General features: G+C 33.3%; 5 protein-coding genes across 8 annotated transcripts; 4 read left to right on the top strand and 1 right to left on the bottom strand.

The window, feature by feature from the left end:
- Window positions 1-144: 144 nt before the first annotated feature.
- LOC140883209 (uncharacterized) lies at window positions 145-5,711 on the top strand. 2 transcript variants are annotated; one of them, XM_073289587.1, is made up of 12 exons: window positions 145-268; window positions 421-1,310; window positions 1,702-1,817; window positions 1,921-2,040; window positions 2,496-2,583; window positions 2,918-3,009; window positions 3,709-3,813; window positions 4,490-4,599; window positions 4,837-4,924; window positions 5,008-5,043; window positions 5,129-5,234; window positions 5,417-5,711. In XM_073289587.1, exons 2-11 carry the CDS (start codon window positions 506-508, stop codon window positions 5,210-5,212), a joined length of 1,644 nt encoding a protein of 547 aa, XP_073145688.1. In that variant the 5' UTR covers window positions 145-268; window positions 421-505; the 3' UTR covers window positions 5,213-5,234; window positions 5,417-5,711. The 2 variants fall into 2 exon arrangements, with proteins under 2 accessions (XP_073145688.1, XP_073145687.1); XM_073289586.1 differs by having other exon boundaries at window positions 5,129-5,711.
- A 3,976-nt stretch (window positions 5,712-9,687) lies between these two features.
- Window positions 9,688-10,620, top strand: LOC140878487 (uncharacterized). The gene is made up of 2 exons (XM_073282087.1): window positions 9,688-9,962; window positions 10,261-10,620. Exons 1-2 carry the CDS (start codon window positions 9,801-9,803, stop codon window positions 10,378-10,380), a joined length of 282 nt encoding a protein of 93 aa, XP_073138188.1. The 5' UTR covers window positions 9,688-9,800; the 3' UTR covers window positions 10,381-10,620.
- A 1,861-nt stretch (window positions 10,621-12,481) lies between these two features.
- Window positions 12,482-14,096, top strand: LOC140881295 (uncharacterized). The gene is made up of 4 exons (XM_073286484.1): window positions 12,482-12,722; window positions 12,825-12,963; window positions 13,088-13,221; window positions 13,301-14,096. Exons 1-4 carry the CDS (start codon window positions 12,553-12,555, stop codon window positions 13,992-13,994), a joined length of 1,137 nt encoding a protein of 378 aa, XP_073142585.1. The 5' UTR covers window positions 12,482-12,552; the 3' UTR covers window positions 13,995-14,096.
- A 77-nt stretch (window positions 14,097-14,173) lies between these two features.
- LOC140881294 (CBL-interacting serine/threonine-protein kinase 10) lies at window positions 14,174-17,588 on the bottom strand. Of its 2 annotated transcripts, none has more exons than XM_073286482.1 (2): window positions 17,413-17,588; window positions 14,174-16,177 (listed from the first exon to the last, which is right to left on the bottom strand). In XM_073286482.1, exon 2 carries the CDS (start codon window positions 15,785-15,787, stop codon window positions 14,495-14,497), a length of 1,293 nt encoding a protein of 430 aa, XP_073142583.1. In that variant the 5' UTR covers window positions 15,788-16,177; window positions 17,413-17,588; the 3' UTR covers window positions 14,174-14,494. The 2 variants fall into 2 exon arrangements, with proteins under 2 accessions (XP_073142583.1, XP_073142584.1); XM_073286483.1 differs by having other exon boundaries at window positions 14,174-16,079.
- Window positions 17,589-21,921: 4,333 nt separating this feature from the next.
- Window positions 21,922-23,194, top strand: LOC140881296 (LOB domain-containing protein 15). 2 transcript variants are annotated; one of them, XM_073286486.1, is made up of 3 exons: window positions 21,922-22,080; window positions 22,189-22,432; window positions 22,606-23,194. In XM_073286486.1, exons 1-3 carry the CDS (start codon window positions 22,067-22,069, stop codon window positions 23,005-23,007), a joined length of 660 nt encoding a protein of 219 aa, XP_073142587.1. In that variant the 5' UTR covers window positions 21,922-22,066; the 3' UTR covers window positions 23,008-23,194. The 2 variants fall into 2 exon arrangements, with proteins under 2 accessions (XP_073142587.1, XP_073142586.1); XM_073286485.1 differs by lacking the exon at window positions 21,922-22,080 and having other exon boundaries at window positions 22,139-22,432.
- Window positions 23,195-25,577: the final 2,383 nt, after the last annotated feature.

Here is a 25,577-nt window from a genome sequence, read left to right as displayed (position 1 = left end):
CATATAAATTTTCAAAATGGAACATCAAAATTATTTTGAATTTTATTCAGCTTATTCATCTCTTTTGATTTGTTTTGTTTTTATAAAGAATAAAAAATGGTGAACCTAATGTTGGACCGAAGGATTCCGCAGGCCCAATTTTCGGCCCGCGAGTATTTACCAATGCAAACGGCGTCATCTCTCTCTCTCTCTGTGATTTGCCGCCTACATATTCCGTATTCTGGGAAGTGACAGTTCAACAAACACCTGCCGTGCATGGATTCAGAAGGTATTCTTTCCTCTTATTCCTTAAATTTGCATCCAAGTTTTTCTGTGCTCACCAATGGTCAGCTTGTATAAATGTAAATGTACAGTTTTGTTCGATTTGGAGCCTCATTTTTCGTGTTTGTGTGTTGAACTTTTACTTTATCTGTATTACAGTGTGAAGAGCGCATGAAGTGTGGCTATTATTGGGTTTCAGTATTCATGTAATTAAATATTGGTCTCTATTGCGAATTTCTGAGCAATGCCTGTAGAAAAAAGAAGTTCAATTAGGGGTACTGCTAATAAAGTTCATAGGAAATTAGTGAAAGTTGCCGCAGGAAGATCAGGAGGATCGAGTGACGGTGATAGAAATCTAGAGCATAAGAAAACGGGAAGTAAAAAGGTGCAAAGTAGAGGTAATAATGTTGATGTTTCTTATGCCAATGTGCATGAGAAATCAAATAAATCCAGTATTATAGGAAAAAGGGATGAGAAATTGAAGAGTAGAACTGGAAATGGAGGGTTTCAAGACGTAGTCGATAGGAACTCCAGCCGGAAGAGGAAGAGAATCAATGTTGATACTGGAAAGTCTGTGGATCAAGCACGCGAAGGCAATCTGAAAAAATTCAAAGCAATGTCTGTGTTTAAAGATGAGAAAAGAGGGCTTCGATCCAATTTTGATAGAGAAAGCATGGCGACGAAAGGTCGTAAATTTGAGAAAAACTTGTTGACTAGAAGCAGTAAATCCAATGGTAATGACGTACTTGATCAGAAATATCAGAGCCGCAAGGTAAAGAATGGCAATATTGTAAGCAAAGCTTCTAAGATAACACTGAATACACCGGAGAAAAGTAAACCTCTGTTTTCATCAAAAAACAATCCGAGCCAGATAAAACATGCTGTTGACTCTATAGAGAAACATCAAAAGAAAGGGACTCGGGGTGGGAAAAGCTCGGCCATTGATTCACAGTTTAAGGAAGAGCTTCCAAAGAAGAAGAAACGAGTTATGCGGCTAGATCCTCATGATACATCCAACAAGAGGTTGAATGATGACTTAGCGAATAGTGGTGGGTTTTTCTCCTTCACATTTTGTCTGTTTATATTTCTGCTTTTCATATAATCAGAATGACTGTCACTTCGATTTTCTTAAAATCAGGATTTTCTATTTCAGAAATCTACTGCCTTTACCGATTAATAATAATGTTTTTACATTTTTTAAGTTGAATAAGCTGTGATTTTTGTAACTGTTACCTTTCTCATTGTTCGCTCATACTTTCAAAGTTGATTGTAAAAGTTTTGGTCCTATACCAGTGGAGATCAGCTACATGCCTACATGCAACTCTCGTCTACATGATGCAAATTCACCAACAAGCATATTGTATTTAAACTCTCCAGATTATCATTTCAATGTCTATAAATAACCTCGCTCTCCTAATTTACTGTCATTGTATTATCCAGGTGACAGTGTACAGAAGAAACAGCAGGCAGCAAACATTGACGTTGATATGTCAAATAATGCAAAGTTTCGTGCCATTTGTCCTAGCTCCTCTATCCTTTCCTTTGTAGAAGACAATGTAATTGACTCATCTTGAATGCTTGAAAAGTATATCATATTCAGAAGATATACATTTCTAAAATCTTTGGTCAGACTAAGATTTTCTTTATATCATTTTCCAGTTACTAGGTCGTAGACGGGAGATTGAATTCAGGAGGTCAGGATACAACACTGAGCTTTCTGCCCCTTTAGATAACATTCCTTTCTCAAAAAGTTCAGAAAGGGAGAGGATCGAAGTACCAGTATGCATATATATCTTCTACATTTCCTTTAACGTTTTGGTTTGGTGAACCTTGGCATGCAGTCTCAATGTAGAAATTTTGTTTCAAGCTTGAGACAGTAGGTACTCATTGAGGATGAGAGTCTGAGACAAAACGCAGTGCATCCTATTCTTGCAATATTGTATATACTTATTACATGCCCCTATAGATCATGTCTTACCACTTTATCATTTGCTAGAAGAATTAAGCTATATAGTCTGGTGCGAACTCAGGAATTAGGAGTCAGTGATGTGCAAATTAAAACATCTAATCTTGCTGGAGATGTTGTAATTGCACCATATTTTCTCAGTTTTCGAGGATAACCACCCTGGTATAATTAATAAACAACTCTAATGACTGCCAGGCATAAAATCAACAAATCCTTTTATCATTTAAATTTTTACTCTTATAGGTGGTGGTTGCTAACTATTTTATAGGTGTTCCGTAATAAATTAGAATTCTTTGCTGCGGCCAAGATTTCATCATCATTTCCATCCCCTGATCTTCCGGAGATTGCATTTGCTGGTAAGACTGTTTAATTTCCTAAATAAAGTCAGATGATAAATTATTTTCCACATATTGCGGACTAATGCTCGAGGCCTGTGATGTATGTGCTATTTGCTCAAAAATGTGTTTCTTGATTTTGACGCTTCTTTTGTTCATGCTTCATTTATTAATTTGAATCTCAATGAAAAAAAATTTGGGGAAAATGTTTTATTTTTACTGGTTTTAGAGGCAAACACGAAATTGTTCCCTTTTACATTGTTTACTTCATTACTTGTGTTTTGATCCTGCTAGCAATATAGCTTTGTTATGAGTGTGGGGTTAACATGTATACTTTGGAATTGAATCTCTTTAGGTCGGTCAAACGTGGGAAAATCATCTTTGCTCAATGCACTTACCAGGCAATGGGGAATCGTACGGACATCAGACAAGCCTGGCCTTACTCAGGTGCCAATTGATAGAAATAAAAATTGTGCGAACGAAGAAGAATCTAAAATTGATCCGGTTTGAGGCGTATATAAAATACTTTCCTTTAAGGTTTTATTTGCCCTCACTTCTCAAAGTTTGCTTATGAGTTTTAACGGCAAATTACCCCCAATTTACAAACCTTTCAACACAATATCAAGCAATAATATTGGGTTGCATTACACATATATATATAAATCTGCAGAACATATATCTGGAAAGTTGCATCCGAAACAATACAACCATTGAATAAAAGACTGGTTTGTTTAGAGGAAGTTATTCAATCAAATGGATACACATATTTCCTTTCTACTCGTAAGAGGATGTGAAAGAGTGCAACAATTAGAAAATAAACGTTTGCAAATAATTTCAAGCCGTGTGTATCGCGCTCGAGCTCGCAAAGATGCGCTTGAGCGCCCTGTGTTCTGTCCAGCCCTTTCAAAAATCGTGACTCGCGCGCAAACTTGCGCTCGAGCGTGATGTCTTCTGTTTCAAAGATTGTGACTCCGCTTGAGCGTAAAACTCGCGCTCGAGCGCTCTGTGATCTTCCAACAAAATCGTACAATCTCTTACACCAAATGTGTTGTACAGCTGAATAAAAAGCATTTTTTTATATATATATATAGAATTATAAGCATATTGGTTATGCATGTGTTGTAACAATTTAGTACACTTTTGTAGACTATTAATTTTTTCAAACTTGGACCAAAGCTCTCGCTGGTGGACTTACCTGGATATGGGTTTGCTTATGCTAAAGATGAAGTGAAAGAATCGTGGGAGGAACTTGTGAGTCTGAAACTGTGTGTTAATAGTTTGTTTATGTCTTTCTCTTCCTCGGTTTACCTTTGTTAATTTGGCATCATCATTGCGGTAGCTGGTATTATGTCACTTGCATTTGTAATTAGCACTGTGTCATGGAAACTGTAATGTCTTTTCTTCTTATTAAATAAGTTTAAATGAAAGTTTTGCACATTATACCGTTATACTTTCCCTTACTGGCATATAAAGAAAAAAGGAGAGCTGCCTGCCTTTGGAACGACTGGTGGCCTAGTGATCTCAACTTGCTATGGCTTGATGCCAATCTGTATTGATTTGGTGGTATATTCATATCATATTAAACGCTTTACTTGCATTTGATAAGGTTGAATTAACGAGTTAAATGGTGTCACATATATTAGTTGTTTATGAATTTTCAACTGGAGTTCTGAACCAGATCTATCACGGCAATGTGAAGACTGAGTGGTCTTTGATTAAATTATATTTCTTGAGTTGATTCACATGTTAAACTAGATTAAGAACAACTTCGGGAGTGTACTTGCTGTAATTATGTCTTTGGTGTTCATCGCAGGGTACTTGTCTGTTTTACTTAGGAACCGTTTTGTGTTTACAAGAATAATATTTGGATTGCTTTTCGCTGGTTCATATATTGTGTGTTCATACCACCAACAATGCACATTTGCAGGTGAAAGAATATGTTACCACCCGCGCTAGTCTGAAGCGAGTGTGCCTTCTTATTGACACAAAATGGGGTATGAAACCAAGGGATCATGAGCTCATCCAGTTGATGGAAAGGTGATTTTATCGTATCCATGTCTTCATAGATATGGTCTACTGCTGCATATCTTTTTTAATGCGGTTGATTTGTTTGCTTTTTTCAATTATAACTTTATAAATTGTTAGATTTTAATTTATAGACTGAAACGACTGGTGCTCCCAGTAGCTGCCTCTCAATCTTTAGCCGCATATATATATTATCCATGTTCATTCTTGTCGGAGAGGCTTGAGTATTTTTTATGCGTTAACTTACAGGTCTCAAACCAAGTATCAAATAGTTTTGACGAAGACAGATTTAGTTTTCCCAATTGCAGTGGCGCGACGAGCTATGCAAATCGAAGAGGTGGTACACACATCTTATGCATTTGACTGAAAACTTAATCAATTTTTATTTTCGACTGAAGCTACAACATTTCTTGTCTACAGAGCCTCAAAGCGAGCAAGTCTGTGATTCAACCCTTGGTATGCTCAATTAGTTAGCCTAATAGCTTCTCAATCTCAATCATAATAAAATATCAAGTTATGGTGACTTATGCTCGAACTACAGATGATGGTTAGCTCAAGTACTGGAGCTGGCATCAGAAGTTTAAGGACAGTACTTGCCAATGTTGCTCGGTTCGTGAAGCGCTAGAAGTTGTTCCTTGATCAGGTAGGTATGTGCACACTAATTAGGTCTAAATTAGTGAAGGAAGTTGATCGACTGGGCTAAAGCCATACCCATTCCAATTATCTTGTCAATTGGTCTGGAGTAGTTTTTATAAGCTTTGTTTTACTAGGCTGGTCTAAGTTTAATAGGTGACCCGAACCACCTAACATGTTGACCGTTACTTTGTAGTTATCATGAAAACCATATCTTAGCTATGTGAGCATAAGTGATGGTTCATTCATGTTGCAACAGTGCTGTGGTCGAGTCGGCATGGACTGGCTCTATGTGCTCTAGTGCCGCCTTCGATTCTTGTGACTCGAATTTGATTGTTTGAATTAATTTTGCATTTCATAATATTCAAATAGAACAAATACTTCCTTTCAAAATTAAGCTTGCTCAACTCCAACTTGTTGACAATGTCAGTGTTTTGAAAACTGAGTACTGTTTGTTTGGGATTCCCATTATTATTGCATAAAAATATATGATTGTCCACTCCTTTGTCTACGTCAAAGTTTGAAAAATAGCATAAATGATGAATCCAGAAGTATATTATGATTTATATAAATTTTTTGCGTCAAAAATGATATTTAACTTTATTTTATACGGAGGAATTTGTGTGTAAATTTGCTATTGTAAAATAATAATCAAGGCATTTTGTATGTTTTAAGAGATGTTAAAAAAAATGCTGTGAATGGATGAAATTTGAAAAATCTAATATGGAGGCAATTTGTTGTATTTTTGTGCTTTTAATTTGACATATAATGCAATCTATGTACATATGTGTATATTTATACTATTAATTAATAAAAAGAAATGAGTTAATAGTAACTAATTTTGGTGACGCTTTTTTGTTGTGACTTTGCTTTTTATTCAACTTTGATTTACTTTTTCAATTTTCTTTAAACGTTATTTTCTTTTTTTAGTGAAAGAATGTCTGAATTTGTTTCACCGTGTCACAATCATAAATTATTCAACTTTATATTATCATATTTATTTATTATAAAAATCGTTCATTTTTTTCATTTGAGTATACGCATCGTGTGTACTACAATTGCCAATATATATATATTTATCATCCGAAATGTCATGGGAAACAAAATGTTGCCTTTGATTTACCTTGTAACCTTATGTTGTTCATATATATATATATATAGAAAAGGTTCAAAGATCCATAATGAGACGGAATAAAACGTTGATCCGTAGTTGCTATCTTTCGATGCGAATTATGTAAATCTCGAACTAACGCAATAGTTTGCAAACTATGCTAATCAAATAAATCGCATTAAGTAAACTCTGTGCGATAAACTAGTTCAAAAAAATATTAATAAAAAAAAACAAACTCCATTCATATGCATAGATGCACTTACCTTTAGTGGTCAACCCTTCACATTTCAACACGTTTGCGTAATATAATTTCTTTTTTACTATTTGAGTTTTATATGAGTGGTACAGCTGTGAATAATATAGTGTTGTTCAGGATAATATTAAAGATTAGTAGGACCATCATAAAAAAAATTAAAAATTAGTTGGTCCTAATATATATTTTGAATTTGGACATATTCAAACTTCAAGAATTATCATTCTCTGCGTACAGCTACGCAGATAACTAATCCAAAGTCTCTAATTCAATGGCTGCTAAATTATCCGTTACAAATATCTAATGTTATGAGAAAATACTAAAACAAAAAAACTTTAATTGATTCTCAATTTCATCCAACATTTGACTTTTATATACCGCATAAATTGTACAAAGGATTGTGCTATACACCTTTCGTAATTTCATTTTTCGAACCAAAGATAACTTTGAGTACAAAATATGATTAACAGCATAGTATAATAGACTACGTGATGTATATATAAAAAATAAACAAACAAGGTGTAAGTTGTATGAATAACGAAAAATGCCAAGAATAGTAATGTAAAAAAAAAAAAATCAAGTAAAATATATGTGCAGTACATAATTTGAGTAGTTATTAGAAAAAAATCAAATAATCATAATGTACTAATAGTCGGGGTACACTCGTTGCATGTACATAATAAATATTTATTTATATAAATTGTAACTGTATTTTTCATTATAAAATATTTTAATAATTTATATTATGTTTAGTTTTAATTATCAAAATAAAATCCTGGTTTTAAAATGTAATAGTTTTTAATTATGCTTTTTAAGTTAGTCTTCGTAAGTTAGTTAACTTCCATTAAATTCGAAGGGTAAATGTATATCTACACTGTATTCTAATTTTATTTAAATTTTTTTTCTTTTAAATGAATTTTTTTTTGAGTAAAAAAAAATATTTAATTCAATTTATTAATTGAAAATAATTTTAAAAATATTTTTGTTTTTCCATTAAAATGTTGAGAAGTTATGATACATAAGATAATAAAAAAAACAAATGAAGAGTTAAATAAATTCTGGGACACACATGATATTATTTTATATTAAAGACTAAATAAATATTAAATATGTTATCATGTAATATCATAATTACACATATTATATGCACATCAAAAATTTTGAAAAATTTGTTAGTAAATTGAAACAAAAAATATTTAACTGAAATAGTAAATTGAGTTACAACGTGACGCTTTTGACAAAGATCTCAAATTTATGATAAAATATCTAATTTGAGATCATAATAAGACATAAGACATATATCAATTTTAAAAAATTAAAATTATTTATAGAAGGATGAAATTAGGCGATGAAGAGTGAATTTAGGTAAACAATTGGTCCAGTTTGGTAAGCTTGATTAAGAATTGATTGTTAAACAAGCTCATGTTTGAATTAATTTTTGTAGTTGGACTATGATATGGATTAATAACAGTTGGACTATCTTATTGACAACCCATCAAAATAATCTAGGTTGGATTATATTTATCCACATTGATTACAAAAATAATTTACAAAAATAGTCATTCACTATAAATAATAAAAAACACAACTCTTTTTAATAACTTTGTTTTTAATAATAATAATTGAGAGAAGGACATTTTGATCAACTTAAATTATTTATATTAATTTATTTCACTTTTAAAAATCATATCAAACATAAAAAAAACTATCAAATACATATTTATCTTTTCTTATCAATCATTTATCAATCAACATTCTAATTGATGAGTTATCCCATTTATGTATCAAACGGAAGTACAAAGCATATGTTATCCTGTGAGTCCCAAGTCGAAATGCAGTTGGCATCTCTATATTTCTTATTATTATTATTATTATTATTATTGGAGAAGTATTTCCTTGAGGGATTTATTGGCCATTTTATTGAAAACGTAAAAAGGGTACCACAATCCTCCCTTTATCTTCCATAAAGTAACTGTGTTATCTCAAATTGTCAATATCCTTATTTAATGTTTGTTGGAAACTTGGACTAACACCCTCATGTTTGGAATACAATCCCAAAAAAAAAAAAAGAGACTCGAATTTCCAAAATCTCTATTATATTTACTGGGGCAACCAATCATATGGACCCTTTATTACATACTTGCATGACCGTTTACACACAATTAGTGTGTATAAAATAAAATAATATATTTATGATTACATATATATATATATATATAAATAATATATGTACTTTTTATTAATTAGTTTGATTATAATTTTTTATTTCTAAAGGAATTTATAAATAAATGTAAAAGTGATTTATCTTATCTATAATTGTTAGTTGAGAAGAATATGTACAATTAGAATCAAATTAACATATTTATTTATTACAAGGGCAATTTTGAAAAAAAAAATGATACATCTCTCTAAGGGACTCAACTATTATATACAGTGTAGATATACATTTACTATTAAGGAGAAATTTTCAGCTGTCCAACCAATGATGTCCAACTCGTCCCCGACCACTAAAACCCGATACCTTGTTTTAGTGATGCGAAAAATAAAAATAAAACAACTAAAACCCGGTATGATCGGATACGAGATGGAGAAATATTGTTGGACAGCTAAAAAGTCCCCTACTATTAAGTATTAACTATATGAAAAAAATAATAATTTAAATTTTATTTGCAAACTCCAGCATGATCATTTATTTTTCACGATTGAATCTACGTTGTGCAGGACAATGCTACAAGTATTGGAGGTGGACTAGCATAATGGTGGTTATGTGGAAGCACACCTACATGTTATTATAATATCACACACAAACTTATTGAGATTGGTATAATTTTGTGATACAGATTTCTTTCTTGATCATATCTATGAAATAATATTATTTTTTTATCAAAAATATTACATCACCTCTTATATATAAACCACCTCTTATATATAAACCAGATCAACCCTTCTCATACATACATATCTATAAAACTGTCTCATGTAACATTTGCCCTTAATATTAATTGAGAACATAAAATTAGGCGTGATGGTTGCAATAATAATATAATAATAAGTGTAAGATAGATGTGGAAATTAGGGAGTCAAATATCATAAAACCACCCCACCTTCTTCTTCACCACTAACAAAAAATTAAAACTAATATTCTTTTCTTTCACCTAATCATTTCATTTCGTTTCTTCCTCAACGGAGAGAGAGAGAGAGAGAGAGACGAGAAAAATGTGTCCCCTCAGAATTATTCTCATCTTCCTCTCCGCCACCCTCGCCGGATTCCTCGTACTCCGAGGCCTCAAATCGCCGCCGAATCTAACCGACGACGTCGTTGCTTCCTCCACCGAAGATGAAACTGCCTCCAACAACACCGGTTCCTCTTCGTCCAAGGTAATCTTGTGATCATTGCAACGGTTTGATTTTTTTCTTCCCGTTCGATTCATTCCGGTTCGAACGTTTGCAACTTCAATTTCAGTAGTCAGGAGGCCAATGAACTGCTTGGATTGGTTTAATTTTAAATATATGTCTAATTCGTGGGGAAATTGTCGTCTCCTTTTTTTTTGTTGCTGAATTTAATTTAACTTTCTTCTCGATGAGTGCTGATTTTGTGTGGAAGGAAATGGAACGATGGTAGCTAGAAACTATTTGAAAATGCGACGACTCTGATGTTTATAAAATGTGATTGCAGTTCTGTACGGTCGTAGGGAAGGGGTTTTGGACTTGTGTGGATATGGCAAGCGGCAGATATCTGTGGAGGAATTTAGTTTCTTCATCATCTCCACCAGAAGCAAAGCTTCGTGCTGATTAATTCGGCGGGTGATGCCAATATAGGCCATTCTTCCCACCCTTTGTTTGGGTCGTTTTCTTGTATTTTTATAACTGTGTCGTGTAAGATCTGGTTTTACGCAATACAATCTGCATTACAATCAGTTTGATTGCAAGTTTTATTCATGATTTTACAAAGGTGTGTGCAATGTGTTGTTGTACTGCTATACCGAAATAGTTCCTTGTATAGATGACTGGTATGATATCACCTTGTTGTTATTTGTTAAGTTTCTTTCTTTCTTTCTTTCTTCTACCTTAATTTTGTGGTTTCACTTGAAAAATGTACTTCACTTCGAGAGTTTCTTTGCGCAGACTTAAGTTTTGGTTGGTTTTGTTTACGATGATGGTTGATGTATCCTGTTCTTTCCGGTTTTTCTTCTCATTAGAAGTTTTTGTTTTGCCAATGCAAATTGATGTTGCCTTCTGTTTGAAGATCATTCTACTTATACTTCCATAAGATGGCACAAGACTCTTTTACCATTCTTGCCATTTTCATTAAGGTTGTTTGCTGAAACGAGAAATGCCTATTTTTATTTTGATCGGGGGAGCTGGGAAGGGGGGAGTTCATTTGTGTAGTGTATAATTTGAACTGAATTTGACATGGTATATAGGTGTTTCCTGTTACCTCCATCTTTCAGAAAATGAGGAACAGTGGTTTTATGTCTCTCATTATGGTAGCAAGCGTTGATTATAAGCCCGAGCGTTGTGTGAGGTGAAATCCACCATTTTCTGAATCTTATATTGCCCTGTTCTTTGTTACTATGATCTTGTACCTGTAATCTTATATCCTACTGCCTTTGCATTTATTAAGGTATTTGTTTTAGTTTGGTTCTTGCAAGTGAGGGGTCTCCCATCCCATTGGCTTTAAAACATCGTTTCTTTATTGATTGGTAAAAATGTAAGAATGTGTACCATTTTCTTTGATTCCTTCCGCGAATTCATAGCCTTAGAGTTCTTTGATGTCGTGAAACCCGAAATTGTCGAGATTGGTAAATTATCTAAAACTAGTAAGTAGTTGCTGCTTGGATTCTGCTTGAAATCTTGAGGTAGGATTGACAGTTACTTTCACATTCAAATACAGAGTTGTTATGACTTGTGAGTTGTGAGACCTTTTTGTGACGATCACATCTCTTTATGCTAGTTTCATTGAAAGGTTTCTCATAGCCAGGAAACAATTTTTAGAAGATTTGAAATTTTAAATATCGAATTTATGTTTGGTGTTTTTGAAGAAAAATTGATAACATGTTTCTGGACTGTATAATTAGGTAATTTTGCAAAGAAAAGTCTGTAATCATTTTTTTTAAAAAAAACATTTGCAAACACACATTCGTACAATTTTTGTAGTGATTTTCAGTGTTGACTTTGAAAAAAAAAAGATTTTATTGCAGTCTGTACGTTCGGTGGGTTTTCTCAATTATTATTTTAACATGTCGTGGATCGATACTAAATTGGTAATAAATAATAATTAATGTGAAAAAAGGATAGAAAGTCAATTCTAAGGGAGAAAACTGAATAAATAATTTCAAATGGGCTATGAATGCTTGAAAGCCATATGTAAAATCTCAATAATATCAAGGGGACGATTTGGTTGATGTTATTCTTTGGACACCACTTGAAGGATAGATTTACGGCCAGTTTTTTCATGTGACACGTTCACGAGGACATCTCAAATTAAAAAATAGTCATTGATTGATTCTGGTATATGAGCATTGTCCATGTGCCACAAAATCCAAAGTGACATGGTTCTTGAAAAAAAATAAAATAAAGTTCCAAAAAATATTTAAATGCTAACCTTATTTAATTTACTATGAAAATAATATTATATCGATTTTTATTCTTTCATATAGTTGTAAATCCAACATTTAAATTTAGGCAAATGATAAGAGCAAATAACTAATGATCGGTCTTGTACACTTCAAAACGAAACTGGGCTCACATTGTTTCAGCCCAGATATTGTCATCATAAGCCCACTAAAAACTTCAAATTTTAAAAAATAGAATAGTAATAATTATATTATATTATATTAACTAATAAAGAGTAGAAAAACAAAAAATGGAGAAGAAAAATCTACGAATCACAACGGTCATATTTCTGCCATTGACTCGAAGTTAATCTATTCGATCAGAAAATTGTGATAAAGAAACAAAGCGAGACATGGGGAGAAGGAAAGGTACTACAAAGGAAGCCCAACAAACCCTAAATTCATCTCACGAGATTGGCGAATTCGATGGAGGAGCAGAGGCAAAAGAGAAAGGGGGGAGATTCTTTGCGTGTTATCTGCTGACGTCTCTTAGTCCCAGATTCAAAGGCCACTCCTACGTAGGGTACGCAGTTGGATCATTCGATGGAATTCAAGTTCTTGATTTACTGTAATGATTTGGTTTCTGATCATTATACCCAACTTATTTCATGGCGTGATTTTGCAGATTCACGGTGAATCCACGGCGGAGAATCAGGCAGCACAATGGCGAAATCGGGAGCGGCGCTTGGCGTACCAAGAAGAAACGTCCGTGGGAAATGGTGCTGTGCATCTATGGCTTCCCCACAAATGTTTCTGCTCTTCAGGTTAATTGATTAGCGAATCGAAACATAAAAAAATCGGCAGGGTCTTGTGAATTTGTTGTGGTGTTTATGTTTATGTTGTTTGGCCATGAATAATTGAAGTTGAATTTGGTGTTGGAGCTTGCAGTTTGAATGGGCGTGGCAACATCCAGTCGAATCTTTAGCCGTAAGATCAGCTGCTGCGAGTTTCAAATCCCTTTCTGGAGTTGCCAACAAGATTAAATTGGCCTACACTATGCTCTCACTTCCTGCATGGAACAGGTATATCAATCGGCTGGGTTGTTGATTCTTTCTGAAGTTATGTATGTTCATATTTCGTTTTTTTTGTTTTGTGTTTCAGCTTGAATCTTGTTGTAAATTTCTTCTCCACAAAGTACAGAAACCAGACAGCTGGTGGTTGTCCAATTTTGCCTCAGCAAATGCGAACACAGATTTGTTCAATGGATGAGTTGCCCTGTTACAGTGGGAGCAATACAGGGTCCAATGACGATTTGAGTTCCGATGAGGACCTTGATCCAACTGATGTTCTGCAAGAATCGACAAAGGAGTCTATAGAAGCAGTACGAAAAGCAGGTGATTCTCCAAGCAGTCGTAGTTTCGAGGAAATTTTTCAGAACCGTATCAGTGAAAAAGATGATACAAGCCATGAGTCGAGTGGTTGTGCAAATGAAAACTGTTTAGGGATAAAGAACTTAATGCATAGCAGAGAAGAAGATCTAAGGTATTCATCACCTCCTACTGGAGCAGAATCTTCGTTCGTCACCAGCTTCTATAATATTGTCAGTTACGTTGAAGACGATCAAATACCTGCATCGGTGGAAGAGTTGGACAATAACCAGCTGACAACAACCTTTGTTGCTTGTGAAGATCAACTCTCAATCAATAATAAGCCTTGTATACCTCGCAAAGTCGAGGTTATAGACATTTTTACTCCCTCGCCTTGCCACATGATGGTAGGTTCAGGCAGCAAGAAGAGAAAGGCAGTTGCCTATCCTGAGATAATAGACTTGACAAAGTCCCCCATGTTTGTTTAAGCCGACTCTTTATTATGTAACTGCTATGCTCAAAGTTGTACAATAATGTATTAACGTGAGGAATCTGTGTTGTCCGAATGAATGAACAATTTGAGCCTTAATATTGGGAAAGTAGGTGTACAATTACATCCCATCGTTGGGTAGAAAACCAAGCTAAGGTAAGAAACAAACACAAACATAAGCTTAAGAACTGAAAAAAAAAATGCACGAAGAAACAAACCAATTTTGTAATTGTACAAAAATCCAAGAGGCAGTTGGTATATATTGCATTTCTAAATGACAGCGCGCCACAAAAATTGAAGAAGAACTCAGGGGTATAGTTACTCAAAGAACTTCTTTCTACAAACATTTTTAGCCTACACAAAATCAGTTTGTTAAAGAACAAACTATACCGATTGCCGGGTATATCAATGAAGTTAAAACTCGGGAATTCAGTCAATGGAGCGATTCAATGTATTTGGCAGGCCGAAAGGAAGTGAACAAGCAGCTGTTTTACGGCGTCAAGTCCAAACAATTTCTTGAAGACCAGGTCTAATAACTTCATCCAATAAATTATGATATTCCGAGGTATCCCCGCTTGTTTTCCTCACTTCCACCATATGAAACGCTGGGGCGACCCCAAATATCTCCGCTTCAATCGATAAAATTCCATTCCTACCTTCCCTCACTGCCTCAAACTTGAACAACCCCTCATCCTTTTTACTTATCTTCAGCTTTGAACGTTTGGCAATTTCTTCCAGCGTAGAGACAATAACTGATGCAGGTTTCCAGGAAAAGAATCGTGCTTTTGTACAAGGCTCCTCAAACAACCTGGAAACATCAAATCCATCTGATAATGAGATTATATCAAACGCATTAAGGTTTGTAAGCCTCGGAGTTTCTTCCAAAGCACCACCATTTTCGAGCCGAAATGAAGCCGCAGCATTTCTATCTAATGAATTAGTTGTACTACTCTCTGCATTATATGCTCTTGATTTCATGCTTAACCCTCGCCTAAACCATGCATTTTCCTTGATTCTTGCTATTGTAATTCGACTTTCTGGATTTGGATCCAGTATTCTTGTAAGTAACTTGCGTACTTCAGGTTGAAACCAACTCGGGAACCTAAATTTCGCTTTCCCGATTTTTCTGTACATCTCCATCAAATTAGAATCATAAAATGGCAAATAGCCGGCCAATAAAACATAAAGAATCACCCCACATGACCAAACATCAGCTTTGGCCCCATCATAACCTTTCCTGTTTATTACTTCAGGAGAAACATAGGCAGGAGTTCCACACGTGGTATGAAGAAGCCCATCTAGGCGTCTTGATTCAGCAATGGCACTCAAACCAAAATCTGAAACTTTCAGATTTTCATTCTCGTCTAATAATATGTTTTCAGGCTTTAAATCCCGATGGTAGACAGCCCTGCTATGGCAGAAATCAACTGCATTTATTAATTGCTGAAAATATTTTCGTGCTACATCTTCCTGTAATTTTCCCTTAGCCACCTTGTTGAATAGCTCGCCACCTTTAGCATACTCCATCACAAAATAAATCTTGGTTTTTGTAGCCAAAACTTCATAAAGAAATATAATATTTGGATGTCTCACCAGTCTCATAATGGATATTTCCCGTATAATTTGAGCAGCATTCCCGATTCTCATGACCTTCTCCTTGTCTATCACTTTAATAGCAACACTTTGCCCCGTCTGGTTACTCCTAGCATAATAAACTTTTGCAAATGCACCCTGACCTAATAACCTTCCTAACTCGTATCTTTGCATCAGTAGCCCGTTCTTGTTATCCATAATAAATGTATCGAAAAACCCTCCAACAAAACAAGTCTTTTCTCTCTTTTAATCTGTAAGAATTGTTAAAATTCACCATCCAAGATTAACATTAATGCTGGCTAGGTAGACCATTCATTCAGTCCCAAATAAGGTAACAGCAGTTAGATCCAATAGCTACACTCTCATCCAGAACCAGAAATGTGGAAACTCATCCAAGGCCAAAATCTTGGAATTGAAGAGTTTCCAATAATGCAAGAACAATTTTTTGTCGCCTCCTGGTGTTTTTTCTATCGAAGACTGCAATAAAATGCTGGAATTTTTGGGCGAAAAATGAGTAACTTCAGTGACTTAAAGTGATCCAACAAATATAAAGAAGGCCAAATTATCGGAGACAAATGAGGCGTAATCCTGTTTGAAGAAAAAACAATTTAATAAATGCACGCATTAAAAGAAAAAGAAAGATGCATAACATAGTAGAATGACAACTTACTATGCTAAACAAAATTCAGCCCTTGGTTACTGCTAGTTAGGGACATAACAGAGTTGATAGGACAAGAAGAGTATCACCTCGGCTAAATTACTATGCTCTTATTCATGATCCAATGAATATTAGATGTATATAGGTAAATTGCTATGCTCTCAACCAAACATATATGCATAGGAAAACATAAAATTTCAAAAATCTTTTAGCAGTACGTCACTATCAGTTACCAAAAAGGTATAGCTGATGTCATTAATAAATGTGTACAGGAAAAACAAGAGGAAGAAAAGGGATAGTTAGCATGACAGATTCTAGTACTTCAAACAGGTTCTAATAAGCTCGGTGAATTTACTGCGGAATGAATTTGCATAATGGGGTTTGGTCAGTTTCATATTAACCTAAAGTAATAAAGCAAGGGAGACATACAATATGACCGACTTCAGTAATAAAATATGAAGTTTTTCTACATGATACATCTGTCAAGTTCTTATACATCTGTCGCCAGAGTATTATCATTAAAATCAGGGATAAAAATCCAACTCGGGCATGGTTTCCTCTTTATCAGGCTTTTAAATGAAAATGCATCTGAATGATTCAAGAAAATCGAATGAACCTATCAAACACCCCAAAAATCTGGATTAAATAACTGGTGAAATATCTGATATCTACTGTTTTTACAACCTTGCTTTAATTCAATTCGCTTCTTTTTTTTTGTTTAATCTAAATAACAATGGGCTGATCCACCAAGTGTCATGATGATCGATCCTTGCATTATGCAATCTGGATGCTTACTTCAGATAAATTCCTATAACCAAGTACAATTTAAGGCCCCAACCCAACTGAAAATTTCTTAAGATCCCATCTTCTTAATGATTGAGTAGTACTACACCATAACCAGAAAAACTTTTGTAGAGAAGCCAAAACGACACACACAAAAAAAAGTGGGAAAAAAACAAACACGTACACAGACGTAATCTTTCATGAACTACATAGAAAACATATCAAATCTATTCTCAAAAGAGTAGTAGATATAGCCAATCCATTGTTTCAGAAACTCAAAGAACAACCACACACAATACAGAACCAAATCGCAATAGATTATGCTTTCGCTCGACAAATTTCATTCCACAGCTAAATTAAGGAAATGGGATTCGCTAATTACCTGAGAAATGACCCGGAACGAGTTCGATCGATCGATCGATCGACCTAGAGACGGAGATTCTTGTTTGTTGCGAGGTGGAGGTTGGGACATTAATTTAAAAATAAATAAATAAATAAATAAATATTTGTGGCTTTGTGGTGCTTCTCAGTATTGAATCAACACTTTTCAACTTTTCAAAGGCCGATCTTTGAATTCACAGTTTTTTTGAAAAAAATTGATCCTTCCCGAATCCACTATTTAAAAAATAAATAAAAAACAAATCCTTAAAAAATCCAATTTAATATTTATTGTTAAGATATAAGCCTGAGATTATTAGATAGGATTATAAAATACGCCAAAAAATGGTCGATTCATAATTTCATATTCTAATCATTTCATTTTATTCCAATTTATATGAAATTAAAATTACCGTTAGTTTTCATTGATTTTTTCTTTCTATTATTTATTTATTTATTTATTTATTTATTTACCTTTTGGAAGAAGCCAAAACGCCATCAATACATCCACTTTGGAATTGGAGCTATGTATATAGTTCGAGTCTTCAAGAGCTGCCATTTTTCTCGTGTGTTTTAACTTTTTTAACTTTTAATAAATAATATATATAATATAATAATAATTACATGTTTTAAATTAGAGGTGACAAATTTTTAAAAAATCCCGACCCGACCCATCCCGATTCCCAACCCGTTCCCATTTCGAATTTTTCTCGTTCCAAACTTTTCCCGATCCGAGTGTTCGGGATTTTTCCCGATCCGATCAATATCGGGATCGGGATCGGGATAGGCAACCCTTTCCGACGGGTTTCCCGACCCGACCCGAATATAAAAATAATATTTTTTAATAATATTTTTTAATTAATTTTTTTTTAATTTTATGTTTTAATATTAATGGTTTATAATTATATACCATATAATTTTTTTATATTTATATTTTTTAATATTAACATTGAGTTATAATTTTTTTTTTTATTATTATGAATAATTATATTTTTTTATTAATCAAGTAGTTGTTTTAGTTTATTTGTAATGTACTAAAAAAATGTTTTAGTTTTTTAATTGTTATATATAAAGAAATTTTAATTTATTTGTAATGTATTAAGAAATTGTTTGATTTTTTTAATAAATTTTTTTCAAAAAAATATTTTCATAGAATTTTTTTTAAAAAAATATTATTCGGGATTACCCTCTCCCGACCCGACGGGATCTCGAATATTCGGGTCCCGACACATCTCGGGTGCGGGATCGGGAGAAAAAAAATATCTCAATTCCTATCGGGACGGAAATCGGGTAAGGGGGTTACGGGACGGGTCCCGACCCGATTCCACCCCTATTTTAAACCTGTGTTCCGTATATATATTTTAAAAACTTGTATGTTTTATGTTTTCCAAATTCGGTTTTGGGTAATTCTCTACCATGTTTCAAACTTTATTGGTAAGAACGAAAAACGAGAAGTCCCCCTCGATCTTATTTCATTGTACATTTCAATCTACTTTATGAGTATTATTCTAATTGTCAATTTAATGGTTCAATGATTTGTCACATCAGCTCTCTAACATTAATGATGTCTATGTGTTAATATATATAATTATATCCATAATTTGGACACCGAGACGGCAGACGGTTACTTATCAACCCGTCACTGCCTCCCGCCATTTACAACATTTTAATTTCGACTTTTCAACTCAAACTTCATTTAGAATTATTTACAAACCAACAAAAGGACAAAAAATTTTGAGTGTAACATAAAAATGACGTCGTGAGAAGAACAACTTTATTTTTCGATAAAATTCAATCTCATTTCCTATATATGCGTCGAGAAACGAGCTTATGAAAATAATTTTTTTTCACAATTTTTAATTTATATATTTTTTGGGTATTATTTGAACTTATAATATATAATAGAGGATATCACGTGCTACATAACTATATATATAATAAATAAAAATCACACATGACAAATACTTCAATTGTATAGGGAACATGAAGTTGTTAATTTTTTTTTTGAAAATATGAAGTTGTTATTAAAACAAATATTTTATTTCATCAAATAAACTTTTCTCCATTAATTATATAATAAAGTTCTTTTTTAACTTTTTAAAAATATCAACATCTATGGATACGATACAAGGTAAAGAGGTATACAAACCCACCACCATTTACGTACATAATCTGGGCCCGGAACAGCCCAGCCCACATATAAATGGACACTGTCGGGTATTAAACTATAATGGGTCGACCCGGCACACCCTTTTTCCAAAACACACCACCGCCAGCACGATGTCGGGTGGTAGTCGGCACTCGGCAGACCACACCCGATTCAACTTGTTTGTCCCCATCTTTCTTTAATTTTTATGCCAACTAAATAAATAAATTGCGATTCTCTTATGATATCTCACATTAAAATATTAAATTAATAAAAAATTAGTTATAAATTCATGAGGCAACCCCACTCAATAGGCAAGCTTTTTGGGATGGACACCTCATGAGTTTATAACCTAACATTTGGTGCTCTCGTTGAGAGCCGACGTAGCGGAAGAGGCGACCTAGGAAAGGGCTACCATCAGATCAATGTCGATAATTGGAAAAATTATAGGCCGAATTAAGGTGCATGAATGCATGCACTGAATACTGAAAAGGTGAGTGAAAGCCGCCTAGAGTAGGCCGCCGCGGACGTCGGCTTCTCAAGGGGTCGGCAATGTTATGATATCCCACATTGAAATATTAAACTATTAAAGAGTTAGTTATAAACTCATGAGGCAACCCCACCCAATAGGCAAGCCTTTTGGGATGGACACCTCATGAGTTTATAACCTAACAGATTCCTAATAGTTCAGCTGACATCAAAATATCGATTCTAAACTTAATCGTAACAAACTTATTTGCTAAGGAAAAAAAATTGTTTTTTGATCATATTTATGGTAAATCTAAATAACATTAACCAGTCATATTCAAATATATGTCTTTCAATGAACTTGTGATGTTTCTTGAAAATTATTTTTCAGAATTTGGATTAAAAATGTGGTCTACAACATTTATTTGTTTTATTAAAAGTTTTAAGATTATAAGGTGAAAGTTAGTGTGAAACTGAGACGAAAATATGTTTCATTTCTCATAGTTAAAAGCTCGGGTGGTGACCAAAACATTTTTAAATACATATACTATATAATTAAAATATTTTATATGTTTAGAATATTAAAAAATAGATTATCATTAATAAAATTGCTCAATTTGATTATTATTTCGCCATGTGCGCGCATCGTGGTGTGACGATGAAATCATCAAGATAATAATTAATGTACATTTAATATATTAAGGTCAAACTTGAAAAGGAAATATGGGAAATACCACACTTCAGCTTCTAATTACCATTATTTAATTTAATTTCGAGCTTGAAAACGTCAAAACCAAATAATTAAATTTCTAAAACAAGTGCGGTAATTCAACGTGTGAAGCAATTAATGTGAGTAGATTTCAGTCCAAAAGTCAACAAGTGCTACATGTCACACGTGGGCTAGCTCTGAATAAGCTGGCACTTTATATATTATATTATATTATATATATATAAAATATAATATAATTTTAACCAATATTCAACTGGGAGTACCTTGTTGGCTTGTAATTCTACACTAATCATGTAAAATAATGGTTTTAAAAAAATTAGATGAATTCGTTATACATTAATTAACTAAGACAAAATAGTCTTGGGTGTTTTATAAATGGGATAGTATAATTTATACCATGTATAATTAATGTTGGGGATGTGCTAGAAACTGCATCAAATTGATTAATTCATATGGCAACGTCCGGTTGAGAAGGATTAACTATTCGTAAAAAAAAATCAATTTATGGAACTAAAATCAACTTTTGACAAGCTGATTAATTAAATCAATTGAACAAAAAACCAAAATAGGTAAAGACGTTATTAGATGAATTTGTAATTTTTTCACACCTACGTACGTACATTCCATTTGATATTTTCGATAATTTAATTTATGATTATTTAACTATTTCCACAATATGAGACTTTTTATATATAAAATAATTAATAATATATACTATGATTATTTATAAATATGATATTAATCACTTATATTTATATGTGTGTGTGTATGCGTGTGAATCAAATAGATTCAAAATTCATAGTTAACGTGATTATAAAGGTACTTTCAGCTATAACGAGATGGAAAATATCTTAAAAAGACTAAATTTTACGCATATATATATATATTTTTGAAAAAGCTACATGGTTCAATTCGTCTTCTTTCAAATGTTTTAATCATTGCCATCGATCAAAATCTCATATATATACATAATAAAAAACTTTTCATATGACACGATCGAAGATGCATTTTATATAATTTGAGAATACTAAATTTTTACGTACATATATATATATATATATATATATATATATATATATATATATATATATAGGTAGTATACGTACCATTTTGGTAAATGTTTTATTAGTGGAAACCCTTAAAAATTCTTACCAAGAAATATTGACCTATTTTTCCCTAAATAACAAGGAGAATCCAATTATCCTCCTCTTTTAAGCACAGCTCCCTTGTTCCCCATTCGTACGTGTTTCCTCTATCTCTTTTCTTCGAGTCTATCTCTTGATCAGCAATAGTACTACTAATTTTACAGCTTGAATGTCCAGAGAAAGGTAAACCCTTTTGATTTTGTTCTTAAAAAAAAGCCAGAAACCCCATTTAATTAATTCTTGCATGTTTTCTTTCGCGAAACAACGACGATTTTCTTGTTTGATTTTAAGGGTGGAAGGGTTAGAAGAGATTGGAAAGAAGTTGAAGACGGAGAGTACTACTAATGGTTGTTTGGTGATGGGGAAGAGACAGATGATGCTAAACACAATAACTCCATGCGCGGCTTGCAAGCTATTGCGTCGTAGATGCGCAGAAGAATGCCCTTTCTCTCCTTATTTCTCCCCGCATGAGCCCCAGAAATTTGCTGCTGTTCACAAAGTCTTCGGAGCAAGTAACGTTTCCAAGATGCTCATGGTAATTAATATTCAATTTGTTATATGAATTTATCTTGGAAAAATAATTAGGTTTTAGATCGATCAAGAATGACCTAGAATCCTGACAGATCTAGCTAGGTATTATGTTTTTTATTTTTTATTTTTTATGATACATATATATGTTTGATTCTTCTTGCTTGTTTAACTCATTAGGAGGTGCCGGAGTCGCAAAGAGCGGATGCAGCGAATTGCTTAGTGTATGAAGCTAATGTGAGGCTTAGAGATCCAGTTTATGGATGCATGGGAGCGATTTCAGCATTGCAACAGCAGGTTCAAAATTTACAAGCTCAACTTAATGCCGTCAGAGCTGAGATAATAACATACAAATATAGAGAAGCTGCAAATAACATCATCAATGCATCTAACGATCACGCCGCCGCGTTGGCTGTTTCTGTGGCTGAGCTGCCGCAAGCTCCGCCGACTCCAACCCCAGTACCCCCACCTCCGTCAGTCGTCGTCTCCTCGTCTTCTTCGGCTCAGTCTATGTACACTTCTCCTACTAACACTGCTAGTTACAACAGCATTTCCAATAATCATGTACCTTACTTTGATTAGAATCAATATTAGATCTGTGGTTTTATTGTGCAAATTAAATTAAAGGACTAATATTTGGTTTCAAGATGATCACATATCAACCAATTAAAACTTCTGTTGTACCAAATCTTCACACATAGATAGCCAGTTTTCTAATATTTGTCATTTGTTCTGTTGAAAGATTCTAATTTCTTTCGCTCAAGTTTCTTCGAAGAATGGGTGTTATAAGTTGACTTTGTGGAGGTAAACTTATTTTATTTCATGTTACCCCCTTGGAAGACTATCTAGATGTATCAGTATTTAGTTTATCTTTATATATGTGTGTGTGGTGCTCTGATTTGTTTTCTCACTCGACCACACATCACATTTTGAAATAATTTAGTGATGATGTTGATGTATAAATCAAAATGTTGGAGGTTGGAATTAAACACGAAATCACCCCCGACGACTTATATTTCATCTGATATGAGCGACAACATTTCAGTTTCAAGCCTCAATCGTAACAAACTTTTTTTACCAACTAAAAAAAACCCACAAATTATAATCATGGGCCAAGGGTTTCTATATCTTTCAGATACATAAACGAGCTTGGTTGAAGATGGGAAATCATCATCTAATTAAATGGATTTTGAAAAAAAGTAAATTTAAAGTTTCCATATATATAAAATATCCAATAATATAAATATGTTATTTAGTCAAAAATCCACCGGCCGGCTAATTATATGTATATTATATTCTCAAATGGCGTGCCTCTATTGAAGATCATGCACATATGTCCATGGATTTCAATTTCTTGAAAATGGTTAGCACATAAAGGAATGGTGGTTGCACGTGCATGGGATCCAGAGCTTTGACTGAGTGATTAATAAATAAGGGAAACATGTTAGTTTGTGCCATTTAATTAAGGGGCTGAGTAGTTTAAGGCAAACTAGAAATTAATAGGAGACAAAAGGTATGATGATTGTGCTGCCCAATGCTCTAACTCTAATGTTTCATAACACCAGAAATTTATGTAATCATATAATTAACTATCTTTTAATTACACGGCTCAGAAATTTTGGTAAACCGATTTATTTTGTCAAATTAATTAATTTCCTACTTGTATTTGGGAAAACAGTCACAATGTTGTTAAAAGTTTGTCTATTTTATATTTTGGTCTAATAGATATTCAAATTTATTGAGTTTGTATCTTGTAGGTAGGTACTTTAGTTATGTTTTGACTTTTGTTCTTTTTAATTTTGGTCGGATTGTTAACGCGGTGCTTGAAATTATAGACGTGGCATCATGATTAATGTAACGTGTCCGATGCCACGTAATCGCTCTTCCCATAAGGCCTAAAAGACAATAAAATAATGGGATGAAACCTAAATTTGAATATTTACAAAATCAAACACAAAATCGACAACTCAAAGTGTTAGCCAAAATCTAAACTCAAACGTGAATATAATAGAAACAATAATATAGAAAGCACAAATAATGTTGACAGTACAATATTATATCGAATAAGTATATACTGAACATATAAATCGAGCGAATAAAGAAACAGTCAAGCAAACTGAGGCATGTAACTAGTATAGTTTTCGAAATAGAGCAGCAAGCGGAAACGAAGTACAGAAACATAGAGGGATTCGAAAATGGTGTGTTTTGAAGGATTGCGTACTGCCAGTTGAAGGGTCTCAATTTTTGCCTTGATCATTCGAAAATGGTGTGTTTTGAAGGAGTACTGCATACAAGTCAAGCCTTTTCAGGCTCAGTGCAAAATCAGACCCTTGATTTGCACCCCACCTATGCAAGCGCGCGAGAGAGAAAGAGCCTCTTGACCAATCATTCTTACACTTTCATAAAGCGTAACACAATATAAGCTCAACCATGCCAAGTTCATTCTTCAATGCGGGACACTTAATTTTTTCCACTTACCCATCCACTTAACAAGCCCAATTGCTTGTTCCCATTTTCATTTACATTAAAGCTCAATAGCCCAATAGTGTCTAAAGTCCAACATAAAGAACAATTTTCATTATTAGGTTCCGTTCAGACATAATTATAAAGCGTTTGTTCTGAAAGTGTTTTTAAATTTTTTTATAAAAATGTTTTAAAAGTTATTTTTAGAATAAATATGTGTTTGGACAACTATTCAATAAAAACATTTTAACATTTCAAAAATAATGTTGTTTATCTTTGACTTCAATAGTTTTATTCTAAAAACATCTCTCAAGTGTTCTTTAAAAACTACACTTGGGATCAGAGATGAACCTATATGGGGGGCTAGGCTGGGCTTCAGCCCAGTCTAACCCAGCCCATATAGTGTGTATATATATGTTTATATATTTTGTATATTGTTAGTTTGGCTTTTCAAATTATTAATTAATATATACGTGGGCTTTCTTTGAAGTTAATTGGGCTTTTAAAGCTTTTTACATATATCAATAATTTTATAGAACATTCAACATTGAACATTTTATGATATTGAACAGAAAATATCTAATTCAAAATTTTTTACTTTATAAAAAAATAATATAAATAATTAATTATTCAATTTACTCCATAATTTTTATTCATAATTTTTTCATGTAAAAATTAGCCTAAATTCT

Source organism: Henckelia pumila, chromosome 2, assembly GCF_033568475.1.
Source record: "Henckelia pumila isolate YLH828 chromosome 2, ASM3356847v2, whole genome shotgun sequence".
In the NCBI taxonomy this organism is placed as follows: domain Eukaryota; kingdom Viridiplantae; phylum Streptophyta; class Magnoliopsida; order Lamiales; family Gesneriaceae; genus Henckelia; species Henckelia pumila.
This window is presented reverse-complemented; position numbering and strand designations above follow the sequence as displayed.